Consider the following 14,860-nt stretch of genomic DNA (forward strand, 5'->3'; position numbering starts at 1 on the left):
AAATCATTAACAAATCGTTGCATTATTTAGCATGTAATGTAGCACATTATAAACTTTCGACGCACATTTAAAATCCCTCTTTCGATCAGGCTAGTGTACGGTAGTACCTAAAATATATTTAGTTTCACGCATTAGCAAAGGTACATGAGAGTAATCAGTACCCTTAGGGAAAGCGCAAAACAAACAAGCTTACATTTCGGAGTTTGCTTCGAATGGTACCGCATATTCTTACACTTACCATAGTTTTTTTGTTGGTAAGAGTAAAGAAACAACGAAAATTGTCTCGATGTGTATATTTTCGCACAATTCTGGCATGTAGTTCTTAAAATGTGATCATCATAAGGTCTGACGCAAAAATTTGAAGTTAATGTGAATCTTTGGTATTCTTCAGGGAATTTGATTTCCTGCTTAGGAGGAGGGACCTCTGGCAAGTCAATAAACGGCGATTTAGTGTAGTGTGTTTGAACAGCTAGGTGCTGTACTATTTACAGTGACTGGCAAAATACAGGGTTTCGAATCATATAAGGGAATAGCTCAATAACTAAGGGGAATATTGCAAATCGGTAGGGGAATGTTGCATGCAAGCTGTGGAAGTTTACAATCATATAGGGGAGTGTTGCAATCGATTAGGGGAATGTTGCAATCGTACTGTGGAGCTGTCATCAGACTGTGGGTGCCGCTGTAAATACCTCAAAATATTTTTGTCAATCTTACTAACTTATTATGTTTAATAATGGCTCCGCAGCAGGACTTATTTAGCTTATCATGTGTACTGCTGAATCCCACACGAAAACAACTCCAAATGATGTTTAAAAAAAACATCATCGATATCAATTCGAAGCTTTTTACAGCGGCACCCGCAGTCTGATGACAGATCCACAGTACGCTTCCAAAATTCCCCTAATCGATGGCAACACTTCCCTATATGATTGCAAACTTCCACAGCTTGCTTGTAAAATTCCTCTACCGATTTGTAACATTCCCCTAAGTGATTGAACTATTCCCTTATATGATTCGAAACCCTGTAAGGTGCTCACTTCTTTCAATTTTAGATTTGTTCCAAATTTTTCGTGAAGCAGGAAGTTATTGTACTGCTTTAGTTTTTAAAATTATTATCCGTTATATACTTATGAATGTGCAGTATCAAGTATGAAAAAAGAGAAGTTTTGCTCCCATTTTAATCAATTTAAATTAATAATTTTCTTGAGCAAAGCAACATCAATTAAATAAGGTTTATGCATCCCTCTGGTTTTCCACATGTATTGCAAGCTTTTTGACATATGTTTTCTTAATTTGTTACGGGTTTTTAGTTATGCAACTAGTTCTTTGCATCTAGTTCTTCTCAGGCGTTTTCCAAAGCTTCAGAATACAGAATAACAAATCGAAAGATTCAATCATGTTTATAGTTTTAATGTTTGTAGTTCGCTATTGCTTTCCACTATTTTCTATTACTGCTGTTGAGCCACCGCTTCGCCCTGATGATACTTGCAGACCTAAGAGGAAACAATTCCAAATCACTGCTAGCAATATATGCTGCAAAATAACTATGAAAACGATATTTTATCAGTTTACGTCTAGTAAGAGTCAGGAGTAAGATAATTCCTGCTAATCTTTTTTTTTTAATAAACAAGTTTCATCAAAATTGATTTCGTTTAGTAAATATTCTTCAGCACGTTGTTCAGCACACTTGTAGTCACAACGAAACACTTCCAAGTGGCAGTTCAGGAATACAAATGATATTGTTCGTTATGCGATATTTTACTCGTTATGACAGGTATTTATTGATCATTTAGGTTGATCGTTATGTGAAAAAATCGTTGTAAGAGGCATTTGTTATTAGGGGTTCCACTGTATTTGTTTGTAGCGCCAGTTTTATCCTTTCTCGTATCGAAAATCGGTCACAAACTCGCGATCGGGATACGATTAAAATCGTTTTCTGGATTCAGTTTTCAGGATGCTAATACAGCTATCAATCATCAGGTATACCTTCAACTGCGGTCATTTTAAAGCACAGTTTTCATAGGTCCATGATAATATCTTCGTTTCGTGAAGTGGTATCGGTATCTTTTATCGGAATGCACACATAATTTGTTTGAAAAATTAACTAAGTAATTATTTGTCACCCTCCATGACACACTAACGCTAAGAGTTGTACCTTACTGTTGCCCATTTTTTGTATTTGTATGCCCTGTTATGAATGTTAATATTGTAAAAGCTAAAAACTAATATTTGAAAAGCATGCATCGATTGTAAATTTGTGAGAACTTGCATTAAGAACACCTTCCAGTTTTTCCGAAAATGTCCGGCCCTTGTTCCAGCGTGCCCCGCTTCGACATGCCGTCTGTGTTTGCGCCAGCGTGTTTGCGACGGCATAAAGCATTCTAATAACATTTTGATTTATGCAGTGTGACTGGTCAAAATCAAACATCCCGTTCTGCCGCTCGCTCGGAAATGGGGTGTAGATACATAGAGCGTTGCATGGGGCATGCAACAGCAAGGCAAGGAAAAGGTGCAGCAAAGGTTCTCGAACCAAAACCGTACCGAACCCCTGATGCAATAGATCTTTTCGAATTCGGTCGGATGCATGTTTTAGCACCACCGTTGCTTGGGATGGTCAGTGGCGAGCACGAGCGTGCGGGGTAATATTACGAAAATAGAGTAATAATTCACCGTACGCAAAGCTCCAAGGTGCGGGTGTTGCTTGATCGTAGTTGGTGCTGTTGGAAGAGTTGCTGGAAGAGCATTTGTCAGCACAGTGTACATCGGAAGATATGAAACAGAATCGGTTGATATTGTGCGGTGCTACGTAAGAAAACCATAGCACCGGTGTGTCAATAACGCAGCACAAATGTTGCACACAGAGTACGATTGAGTGTGAAGAACGTTTATCGGTGATGATGATAGGAAACATGCCCCAAAACGGGCTGGAGCTGGATCCAAGGTGAGCGAGATACGCCGTAGAGTAGTTAGAACGATGGTAGTTTTTATTTAGAAGCACTGGACATGTGGGGCCGTAAATTGATAACAGTTGATAGGAGTAACGTGAGGCTTATAGACGAATAGGGTTTAAAGTAGGTCTGCTTTTTGAGCTCCAGCTTGCGTCGTGCGTCTTGGAAGAACTGGTCCAACGATGCTGTTTGTTTTGTCTTTGTTTTGTCGAGGACGCAAACATCGTAGGATCCAACATCTGAAAGAAAGAATAGAAATAATGCACTGTAAACCACTTGTAAACAAACTCTGAGAGCGGTTTTAAGAATACGCTAACACACATATACACACACAAAACTAAACAAAAACATTCGTGGTCGTACCAGCGCCAGCACCGATCAGAACTGTACCACCTTTCGGCAGTACCCCCATATGTCCTCTTTATGGTGTTTGGGACACTTGGGGGTGTTGGGCGAGGATAACACATGCGCTAACCGCTTGTCCTCGTCGGTAACGCGGTAGATAACGCGCACCGCCTCCACACTCGGCACCTGCTCGCTGCACAGCAGCACCAGGGCAAGCAGAGCAGCACCGGCGAACAGTACACTTTTCGCTTGCATCGTACCAATGGTTGTGTTGTGGTGATAGCCGTCTAGTGCCACTTTTAAATAACTGTCACACACTGTCGCCCGACTCCTACACGCTCGACCCGCTTGCTGGAAGCTATCACAATCGGTAGCGCCGAACTTCCCGGTAGTCACTGATGCCCCATGGTGGTTGAGCTTATCAATTAGGCAGGTTAAATCGAAATTCATTTTTACCTATCAGCTGCTAATCTGCGCTGCACGGTCACCGGTTCTTAAAACTTAAGCATCCAGCTACGAACGATAATGCTGTATATAGATGTACGGAGATTGGGGAAGTCGGGGCAGCTTTCCAGGAACTAGCTGCCGTTTTCCGACACCCTTGGGGAGGGAGGTGCCATGCATCAAAACGATATAGTATTACGACAGATACCACGACTATCCGTCACCTGGCCGTTGCCGCAGCTGCTGCCGACCAGATTAGGCGACCGGAGTATGTTGGCATTGTTGACGTCGGCGGCGGCGGCACCGCCCGTGGAGCTCTCCGGGCGACGGAAGATCACTCGGACCGCGCCGGTTGATGGTGGCAGCAGTAGGAGCAGCAGCAGTAGCACCGAAAGCTGCACTCCCAATCGTGTTCCCGACGCACTCATTCTTGAAGGTGTTGTGAGGTTTGCCGGACTCCTGGTTGCTGGTTGGTTTAGTGCAGCGCTGACTCTTTGACAGCGTTGGTAGTGAAACGTTGTCTTGTGAGTAGAGCCGGACGAAATGCCAAGCCCGTGTGACGCACGCATACACACTAGGTATTGCAGTGATTGAGAATGTTGTTTGTGTGTGTGTGTGTGTGTGTGTAGGTGTGTTTGTATATGTGTGCAGGTGTGTTTGTAAGTGTGAGGAGCTAACCCATCACTCGACGGCACCGGGAGTGCCGATCGAGCTGATAACCGGGCTGGCAGAGCTTGGGCGAGTCGAAAATGTTCGACTTGTTGACAGTCTTAGTGTCGTTCTGGTCACGTTCCGGCTTGTAGAAGATAACCCGGCGCGGCGACCGTGGCGTGGACAGGATGGCCGCGCGGTCGGCCCCGGTAGACTGTACCGGCAGGCTGCTTATCAGCACCACCACGACCAGCAGCAGCACCAGCGCCGCACTGTACCGCACCATAGCCGCAAAAGCGAACTGTGCGCAAAAGGGTAAACAAAACAGAGAGAAACAGGACAGAGAGAACAAATGAAATCTAAGGCACTAAAAACCGCGGAAGCGCGAGAGAGATTCCTTGGCGGCAAGAGGCACGGGTACAGACTGACTGACCCAGCTGGAGCGCGGACACTTTCGCAACGGGCCCACCACAGGCCCATCGGAAGTACGCACCGTCACACCGGGTGTTTTGTTTGCATACAGCGAACCTCAGCGATAAGATAAGAACCGATGCTCTCGAATAGAACTTCCCCAAGTGTTTTTGTGCAAAAAAAAAATAAAGCACAAAAATCCCCTGGCATAGTTTCGTCGCGAATTTACACGTAGACCCTGATGGCATTAACATGGTGGCAAATGAAGCCAGCACACGCTCTCTCTATTTCTCTCTCTTTCTCTCACACACACACACACGCGCGCTGTTTACCTACAAATGGTTGCTATCGATCTCTCGAGACGGCCGCACATCAACGCAGCTCCTATATCTAGGGTAGTGTTGGGCCGATCTGATTCAGATTTATGATTCCATGTGAATCTTTGAATTGATTCAATGAATCTGAATCCCGGTTCGGAAGATTCTTGATTTTCGAAAGGTTCATGAATCTCGAAAAATTCATATATCTTGAAAGATTAACGAATCTCAAAAGATTCACAAGGCTCAAGGAATGCATAAATCTCCAAAGATTCATAGAGCTTGAGCTTCTCAATAGTCTTGTTGCCAGCCTTGGCAGCCGGATAGTTTATGTTGCTACAAGAAGACGGTTCATGCGAGGCTTGAACCCACGTCACGCATGGTCGTTAAATCGTGCGAATTAATCACTGTACCATGGGACCGCGCAAATTTAATATTTTGAAAATCATGCATCTCTTAACGAATTATTAATCCCTGGAGATTTATGAATCCTAAAAGATTAACGAATCTTTGAAAACTCATGAATCTTTGGAGATTCATAATTGCTTGGAGATTCATGAGTTTTACAGATCCTTGAATTCCTGGAGATTCATAAATGTTTGGAGATTCGATTTGAGATTCGAATCACTCATCGCTGAAGATTCATATGAATGAATCTTAACGAAAGGTTCATGAAACCCAACACAAGTATCGCCCACCGCTACATGATGGTGCACGCTCTAATGTAACACAGTTGTAGAAGCACAGTTTGGTTTTAGAAAGCAGTGATCTGCGGCGCAACAGTTGCAGCGCGCCCAACAGTAGTTGATGCCTCGAAAAAAAGTGGTAAAAGCACAGTCATGGCCCTTTTGGATATAGAGAATGCATTTGATAACGTGTGGCATTTGATGTACTTGTCCGATTCAAGATTCAAGGTTTTCCGGTGTACCTTGTCGAGATTGTGCGCCTATCTCTATGGGCGGATATTAGCTGTTTACATGGGGTCATGTCGATCTGACTCATGTACGAATAACGCGGGTGTACCCCAGGGGGGCATACTTGGTCCCCTGCTGTACAGCTGCTGTACGACTGATGTCCCCTGACAGTGGGGGCGGGCGCGGCTCTCGTATTATCCGCGGATGACACTGCCATTCTGTATTCTGCAAAAGCACGTAATCACTTACGGGGGGGTTTACAACGGAGACACTTTGGTCAGGCAACTCCAGGATTGGAAGATTGTGATCAACAATACCTAGACTCAGGCGTAAGCCTTACTTTGCAAGGTTTTAAAAAGATATTCAACCCGTTCATTTCAATGCCAAGGTGGGTTGCGGAAAATGATGAATGACATCGTCATCCCGTGGGCTCCTCAAGTCCGATACTTGAGAGTGATTTTTGATGGACGTCTTACATTCAAAGCACATGTATGCAACATTTAAAAGAATAATACCTTATGGAAAATCGTTGCGTTGTTGTTGGAGAACAGGATAATTACCTATTATTAAATTGGTCTTCCATTGATAACGCACGGATGTAACAATAGGGTCCGAGGCTCTCGACCAGCAACCTTAATAAAATAAAAATCAGCATTATTTTTTGTCGACAATTCTTGTTCTTCCTAAGAGATTCCCTACGCGAGAACTCCATCATCGTGCAGGTCTCCCAATGATCAAAGATCGAACAATGGCGTTACAGCCAAACTATAAGAAAGGTGCTTTGGCTCGAAACGAAATAATTCGAAATCTCTTCCTCAACTCTAATAATGAGGAAGAACCAATTTTAGGATAAGTTAGGTTTTAGTTCGTTACATTCCTGTGTAAATATTCCTTTCGCCCTCCCCCTCCTTCTCTCAGCCTTAATATTAGCTAAAAAGTCGGACCATTGTCCTAAAATATGAAACATAAAAATAAAAAAGCGTTGTATAGCTTTACAAAGCTCCGGATAACCTACGGATGGATTATGAAATTATGAACATTCTAGCGTAAACACCATAATGACAGGACACCTAGATAAGATAAGACGAAACATCCATGTAAAAAATAAATATATAAACACTGTCGCTTCCGACAACACGTCTTTTCTTTCGCGAAGCTATAATCATTTAAATGAGATACTACAGGCGTTTCTTGCACACGTGAATTTTATTCGCAGCGGCTAAAATATCTTATCTGTTGATGCGATCGCAAGAAAAGGTCTGACGTTCTTTCAATTTATCCTTTTCCCAGACCGTTGTCCCTTTCCCAATGGGATGAAGAAAGAGACGACGACCTTCTGCCAACGTTTGCTTCGGTAGAATTATCCGAAATTGTTCTTAAGTTAAATTAAATTTGTTCCATAGAGTACGATTGAGTGTGAGGAACGTTTATCGATGATGATGATAGGAAACATGCCCCAAAACGGCCTGGAGCTGGATCCAAGGTGAGCGAGATACGCCGTAGAGTAGTTAGAACGATGGTAGCTTTTATTTAGAAGCACTGGACATGCGGGGCCGTAAATTGATAACAGTTGATAGGAGTAACGTGAGGCTTATAGACGAATAGGGTTTAAAGTAGGTCTGCTTTTTAAGCTCCAGCTTGCGTCGTGCGTCTTGGAAGAACTGGTCCAACGATGCTGTTTGTTTTGTCTTTTTTGTCTTTGTTTTGTCGAGGACGCAAACATCGCAGAATCCAACATCTGAAAGAAAGAATAGAAAGAATACACTGTAAATCACTTGTAAACAAACTCTGTGAGCGGTTTTAAGAATACGCTAACACACATATACACACACTAAACTAAACAAAGACACTCGTGGTCGTACCAGCGCCAGCACCGATCAGAACTGTACCACCTTTCGGCAGTACCCCCATATGTCCTCTTTATGATGTTTGGGACACTTAGAGGTGTTGGACGACGTATTGTTCACCGCCGTTGACAGTAAATCCGCCTCCTTGATGACGATGGTCCCCGCTGCCGGCTTCCCGCCATATTTGGTCGCCGTGATCGATGGCCGAAACAGGTAGTTGTAGTTCGGGTTCTGGTTCTCGTACACCGGTGTCCGGAAGGTGGTAGGCTCGGGACGCTTTGTCGTCGTCGTCGTTGTCGTAGTGGTCCTCCTCGTCGTCGTCGTTGACGTACTGGCCTGTAGCTGGAGCTGCAGCTGCCGGGCAAGGAAGCGATTCACCAGCGCGTTGCCCACGCCGTACCGTGAAGGTTGCGCCTCGGTACGGAACACCTCCAGCACCTCCTCCACGTGCAGCTCGGCCGGCTGGGAGGGTTTGCGCGTGCGCAGATACTTCCGGTAGATGCTGGGCTGGTTAGTTGGAGTGTCGAGTGCCAACACGCAGGCAAGCGCTGCCACGAACAGGGTGAGCTGCGGGCCAAACCGCTCCATCCCGGTGCTGATAGTGGACTGGCAAAGTGGATGCTGCCGCTGTGCCGCTTCCCAAAGCTCAATCCGAATGGACAACAGTGACAAACACATTTTGCGATTAGTAAGCGAAGCTATGACCTATGACCAGAGGTAGATAGAAGGCACACAGATCTAACCCTCAGCAAATATAAGCCGCTCTGGGGCATGTATTTCGGATGCCTAACTTTAGGCGCTGCTTCGGGGGGATCTCGCTCACCGAATGCGATGTAATCAAGAACAAAACTTTATTTATATTACAAAAGCTTGAGAGCTTTGTCAACGAGCAATTGGTCCAGCATCCAGTCCACAATCACCATCAGAATCCGGTGACTGCTTTCGCAGTGGTGGTCGTTGTGGTGGTCGTTACCTCCGCCTCCTTCGAGTCGCTGCTAAACTTGTCCCGCAGGTAGTCGCGCACGTTCGTCGCGTACTCCTTCGCCTTGACCGAGCCCTTCTTGACGCCGTCCTTCACCTTGACGACGCCTTCCTGCACGCCCTCCTTCACCCGGGTGGACAGGTCGCCGAAGAAGCCCTTCACGCGATCGATCGTGCCCGGCTGCTCCTCGCTCGAGTCCAGCTCGGCCAGATCGAGATGGGAGCGTTGCTCCGGCACCGACTTGGACGCAACCATTGCTGCCGCGACCACCAGCAGCACACCGACGGACAGTAGCACCTTCGAGCCCATGCTTTCCCCGTGCGCAACGTTTACACCCGAAAGCCAAACCAACACTACACTCTACACCAGCGACGATTCACCGGCAGACTGATGGTTGGAAGTAGCGCGGCAACGTTACAAACCCCCGGTACAAAGAACCTTGGGCCTTGGGCAGATTTCTCCCGGCAAACACAAACACAAAAGCCACACCACGCAAAACGGAAACACACCGACGTGACGCTCGGGTAGCTAAGACCTTTCCGATTTCCCGAGGACAGAGAGTGTACGACGGAGCGCGCGATCGAGCGCTAATTAAACACACGAGAGCGAACGCTGGCTGGCCGGTCGCGCGGCTGAATGCGATATTTCTGCCCGGCTGCCCCGAGTGCCAGTTGGAAGTGGCACGATCCACCCGTACCGGGTCTCGGAGTGGGGGTGGACCGTACAGCCGTCTTTACTGCGCAGCTTCCGACCCGGGAGGTAGTTGATTTAATAAATCAACATTGATTAGATGAGCGAGTGAGCGTGTGAGGCGTCCGAAGGATGCATGGCGCGAAGGTGAAGGCGGCGGAAGCAGATCATCCAGCCAAGCTAATGACGTCGCCGTCGGCGCTCAGCGGCAAACACAATCCCTTCATGCACCCCCCCTACGGCAGCCATGCGTCAGCCAGGGTCATTACCAAGCGACAGTCCGGCGGGCGTCATATCCGCAGCACATTGCTGTACCGTCGCAGTCGTTAAAAGGGAGTTAAATTGCCTTCTAATTAACAAGCTGCGAGACAAAACGAAGTAACTGGACGGCAGGGAATGATGTCACCTCATTTAACAGCAGTTAACCGGTTCGGAATGATCTGTACCGATCAACAGTGCCGATTGGGGACGCGATCAAGGGCTGCCGTACTGCAAAGCTCACTACAGAGCGAGCTACCTGTAACGAGCAATAATTCCCCACTCTGTCAGCATTGACAGCTGTCAGCAAACAACGAATACAGCAACACAAAAACACGGAAATAACCGGCCGCTTTTGTTTGCCTAGCAAATGAGTAACGTCTAATTCAGCGATGTCAAACTCATTTGACTTCGCGAGCCAAGATGCTACTCAAAATAGTAGGACTCAAATAGTATATTAAATGATACAAAAATCAGACCATTAGTAGCTCTTTACATTTCATTTTGGTATTGCAGTTACATTGCCTTAGTTAAAATTTTGATGTAAAAAACTGTAAAAGCATATTTTCAATTTCCAACATTAAGTCCAAAATTTCCAATATTTTCCAAGATTTACTACACAAAAATAATAGCAAAAACTGGTTTATCGAATACAGAATAGTAAACTTGATCTGGATATTGGTGACATTTTGATTATCAATATTTTTGAGCGGGAACAGCATTTTCCTACGTTAGAAACAGTGAACTCTTACTTTCAATTCTGTCCAAGGTCCATAAATTGCTACAAGTGGTTTCGTCTAGCCAAGTTCAGAAATCTTGATCTGACAGCCGAGGAGAGCAAAGTGTCATAGAAATCCTTGGCAGCTGCTACTCTCTTTTAGCCAATTTCCATAGAAATCCTCGATCATTATGGCGACCAAATCATAGTCATAGGCTCAGCTTTAGTTTATCTTAGTATCTGTTGGTTGAGCGATTTTGTTATTTTTTCCATTTATTTTTCTAATACAAATTGCTCTTTCAGGTCACCAAGTACTTTGATTGATTAAAAATGAGTAAGGTTCCAAACCGGCATGCAGATGGATGCGATACTTCCGGAAATTTAGGATTTTGTGTGCATTTGAAGCCTAAATTCGAGTTGTTGCTATCATCAAATATTTGTTACTTACAAATTTATTCGTCGGAAAGGGTATGACATAATTTTGATTGATATTTTTAACCATTTTTGTAAACTTTACCGAATCTGAATGCTAATTCGCATTTTTTTTCCTCTATAACTTGAACAGTTTTTGAATTTCTAATCTAATTTGGTGCATACACCCGAGGTATAGAGACAAGGTAGCAAAACAACACCGACAGGGTTTTATGACGGTGCATAGACAATCAGTAAAGAAGCATGCAAAGTTGAAAATCACTTCATATTTCAGGTGTTCGGAATTGAGTGACGTTTACCGTAGAAGCAGTAACGCCTCTACAAAATTTTTTTGGCTCAATCAATTGCGGGCCACCAGTTTCACATCTCTGATCTAATTGATCGCGGGAAACTGTTCGCACTTGCTTACCTTTTTATGTTCTGCGTTCAAGCTCTCTCTCTCTCTCTCTCTCTCTCTCTCACCCTCTCTTTCGCTCTCCCTATCCTTATTCTATTATATCTTTCAACGGGCACCAGGCACAGATGATCCACACCAATTGTTCCGTTTGCTAATCAAATGAAATTTATTTCCTTTCCCTTTTGCGTGTTCTTCTGGCGTGCACCGTGCGTCTGCTGTAACATCCGCACGGAGCTGCTGCTGCTGCTACTCGGTAAGTCTCCAACACCTCCAGCACACAGAAAAGAAGAAGAAAAAAACCACCCAAGCACCGTGTCGCTAGACGGGAGGGTGGGGATTTATGCTGGGTTTTTTTTTTCTTTTCCTTTTTTTATGTTCTTTTTTTGTTGAGCGTCTTGCGTTAGCTCATTCACCGTGCACAGTGTGTGTGTGTGTGTGTGTGGGTGCCGTGTGGCAAGCTAACGCGCGTCGGCCGCGTATTAGCGGTAATAGAATTAAATTAAAAAATCACACTTCCTAACGAAATGGCGCTCTAGGTAAGAGGGGATGGGGGAGGGGGGGGGAGGAGGTGGAAAGAGAGTGAGTGAGAAAGAGAGACAGGGTGGGAGGGTTTGTGTGGGATAGAGAAGGCAGGGTGGGAATCACACAAACCCCCTCCCCACCCGCAATACAAGGGCATCCGTGAATGCAAATCATCACTCCCCGCCCGTCGGAGACGTGATGGGACCACCGTAGGAAAAGGGGGAAACAGAGGAGGATTGCATGGAGGAGCGCTCAGAACACATTTCGACACTTCCCGTTGACCACCTCCTGCCCGCTTTTGCACGCGAGCGGCCCGGCTATGATGAACCGGTTGTCGACGGCGACGGTCGTCGTGACCGGGGACTCGGTGACGTCCCGCTCGTCCTCGCTGCCGTCGAGCGGCTTGACCGCGGTGTAGTCCTTGTCGTTGAAGAAGATCCGCTCGTCGTCCTCGTCGTCGTTCGGCACGATGCGGGCCGGTTCGTTCGACACGCCGATCGCGGCGGCATCGGACAGGCCGCCACTGATTGCTGGCCGCACGGTTGATGGGGCGACCGGGGCGGTGAGGGCCGACGCGGTCGAGGTGGTTGAGGCGGTGGCATTGCTGGCGGCGTCGTCGGCCGGTGCGCTGGGGGTGGACGGGTCGGGCCCGGCGCCACCGCCGGTCAGCTTGCTGCGCACGTAGTCGTACCCCTGCATCACGCCGTCCTTGACCGAGCTGGCGGCGCTCTCCAGGCTCTCCTTCATCTTGGCCGTGCCCTGCTTGAAGGCGGACGTGAAGTCGTCGAGAAAGCGGGACATCTTGCTAGTTTCGGTGGTGCCGCTCGCCACCTCGGGCACCTTGGTCGGGAGGAGCGACTCCAGCCCGGCCGAACCATCGGCGCCCGTTGGCACGGGCAGCGGGTTGTGCGCCGTCACCGTGTCGATCGGTGTGCCGCGGGTCGGGTTCGAGCAGACCAGTGCTGCTGCTGCTGCTACACACAGCCACAACAGGTGCGTTGCCATTGTCGAGAAAAATGGAACCAATCCACCGAAGAAGCGCTGCAGAACGAATCCCGGCGTTTCAAACCGTTTGGCACAGTAGGTCACGGCGGTAAAAAACAAACACCAAAACAAAAACAAAGCGGCTACGTCACCGGCTGCTCAGCACAAAACTTTCTAAACTCGAGCGGACTTTCAAACGCACATCCAAAGCGCGCAAACACCACCGCACTTAAAGCTAAACACGAAAAGCAGCAATGGCTCAACCAGCTGCTCGCAGCACCGGAACACGAATGACTGCCCGCCAGCGGCGAGCGGCATCCCGAAGGCCCGAATTCAGTTCAGCAGATGACTCGGTGTGGCAGCCGCGCGCCCTTCCAGCCGTCCCGGCCCGCGTCCGTGCCCCGGTACGCATACATACGAGACCAGCGGCAAAGCCCACGGCCGAAGCGCACTCACGTCAGCAATCTCCCAGCACCTGCAGCCGTCGGCCGGGCCTGGGATGCAAATTCGCCCCGCAGTGGATATAGAACCTGTTGCCACCGCAGGGCCCGTGCGTCTGTGTTGGTGCTGGCGGGGCGGGTGCACACGTCAATTGTTGTTTGACGTCCGATCTCGACGCCCAGATTGCCGATGGGAAACCGAGCTCGAGCGCACGAGCGTAACTTTGCAAAACCGGAAGGTTTCGTGGCTTGCCGTCGCGGAAGAGGAACCGACGGACGGGGGTGGAGAGAAAGAGGAACGAGAAAAAAAAACGGTCGGGTGAGGTGGCAGCTGGAGAGGTAAGAAAACGAGAGACACACACATAACGGGACACGAGAGGCCAGCAAATTCGGAAGGGTTGCCATTCGGGGCGAACCGGTTTGGCCGGCGATCTTGAAGAACATTTTTGGCGAGATGCTCACCGCAGCACGCCAAGTGGCATCGAATTCCCATCTCCGACTGCTCGAATGTTTGGAGACCTTTGGTGCAGCGACAAAACAACGCGCCTACTCTAACGCCCGAAGCTGGTCGAAGAAATCATACGCTCGGCCGGTTTGAAGAAACATCTGCCGCGAACACTTTCGATTCTAGCCCACTTACTCGCGAGCCAAGGCTGGCCCGGCCTCTGCCCTTCCGCTTCCCATGCCCATGTCAATGAAATTGATTCACAAAGCAAACGCAAAGGCTATTGGCCGCCGAGGTTTGAACTGCTCACGCATTAAGGAAGTTGGCCCGAGACAGGCGCTTTATTGGAACGGCGGTGGCTTGCACGGTGGCGTTGATTGAAGCGTTGTAGTAAACACCGTACCGCGCCAGTTCGTTGACGTTGGTGTCGGGTGACGGAATTGATTGCAGCGGGATCGTGATCGGTTTGGAGAGGGAGAAGGGAAGCCCCCACCTAGGGGAGGGAGCGCAAACAAGCAGCTGGCTAGAGGGACCCATTATCCAACGAGACCCTTTACGCCCGCCGCCAGCGGCAAACCCTTCTGGGCTGCATTGGCCACTCGTCGGCCTGCGCCTTCCTGCAATGGAGATGTATAATGCATTAGTCATCGGTGGGATGATGTAGACAGCAAATCGCCAACACTGCCAACAGAGCCCTTGGTACACACCACTTTCTTCAGGAACTTCTTGAACCGACGACCCTCGGTTTGGCCCAGGAACGCAGCCATCAGCACCAGCGCGACGAGAAAGATCAGCTTGAAGTTCATGCTGCTGCTGTTCGAACTTTCGGTTGGTTTTACTCTCGCGAAGCAGGTGCCGGAACAATTAGTGAATCGCTCTCGGTCAAGCGGGCGCATTTTATAGTCAAAATGGAAATGCTTTTGTTGACCGAGTGGTATAGCTTAATTGAGGTAGATGCAAAGGCGACAACATGGTTCTGGTGTTGTTTAATTTTGATAACTTCTAACACGGAAAGGCACGGGCTCAAGTGGGGATGGTTTGTTAGTTCCGATAACATTTGCTTCCGTCGTCGTTATCTTACTACGGGTCAGGTGTTTGTCCAAATCTTGTGTCGC

The 14,860-nt window shown here is 47.7% G+C and overlaps 3 protein-coding genes across 5 annotated transcripts; all 3 read right to left on the reverse strand.

Annotated features, from left to right (window-relative positions):
• Nucleotides 1-7,217: 7,217 nt before the first annotated feature.
• On the reverse strand, nucleotides 7,218-8,651 carry LOC121591886. 3 transcript variants are annotated; one of them, XR_006004575.1, is made up of 2 exons: nucleotides 7,851-8,651; nucleotides 7,218-7,768 (listed from the first exon to the last, which is right to left on the reverse strand). XR_006004575.1 is itself a non-coding variant. In XM_041912941.1 (2 exons), the coding sequence occupies exon 1, from the start codon at nucleotides 8,553-8,555 to the stop codon at nucleotides 7,908-7,910; it is 648 nt and encodes a 215-aa protein (XP_041768875.1). In that variant the 5' UTR covers nucleotides 8,556-8,651; the 3' UTR covers nucleotides 7,218-7,768; nucleotides 7,893-7,907. The 3 variants fall into 3 exon arrangements, 2 of the variants coding, with proteins under 2 accessions (XP_041768875.1, XP_041768884.1); XM_041912941.1 differs by having other exon boundaries at nucleotides 7,893-8,651; XM_041912950.1 differs by having other exon boundaries at nucleotides 7,861-8,651.
• Nucleotides 8,652-11,496: 2,845 nt separating this feature from the next.
• Nucleotides 11,497-13,231, reverse strand: LOC121591878. The gene has a single exon (XM_041912929.1). The coding sequence runs from the start codon at nucleotides 12,879-12,881 to the stop codon at nucleotides 12,129-12,131; it is 753 nt and encodes a 250-aa protein (XP_041768863.1). The 5' UTR covers nucleotides 12,882-13,231; the 3' UTR covers nucleotides 11,497-12,128.
• Nucleotides 13,232-14,041: 810 nt separating this feature from the next.
• LOC121591900 (cecropin-C) lies at nucleotides 14,042-14,633 on the reverse strand. The gene is made up of 2 exons (XM_041912966.1): nucleotides 14,453-14,633; nucleotides 14,042-14,362 (listed from the first exon to the last, which is right to left on the reverse strand). The coding sequence occupies exons 1-2, from the start codon at nucleotides 14,549-14,551 to the stop codon at nucleotides 14,282-14,284; spliced, it is 180 nt and encodes a 59-aa protein (XP_041768900.1). The 5' UTR covers nucleotides 14,552-14,633; the 3' UTR covers nucleotides 14,042-14,281.
• Nucleotides 14,634-14,860: the final 227 nt, after the last annotated feature.

This window comes from Anopheles merus, chromosome X (genome assembly GCF_017562075.2).
Source record: "Anopheles merus strain MAF chromosome X, AmerM5.1, whole genome shotgun sequence".
Classification (NCBI taxonomy): Eukaryota; Metazoa; Arthropoda; class Insecta; order Diptera; family Culicidae; genus Anopheles; species Anopheles merus.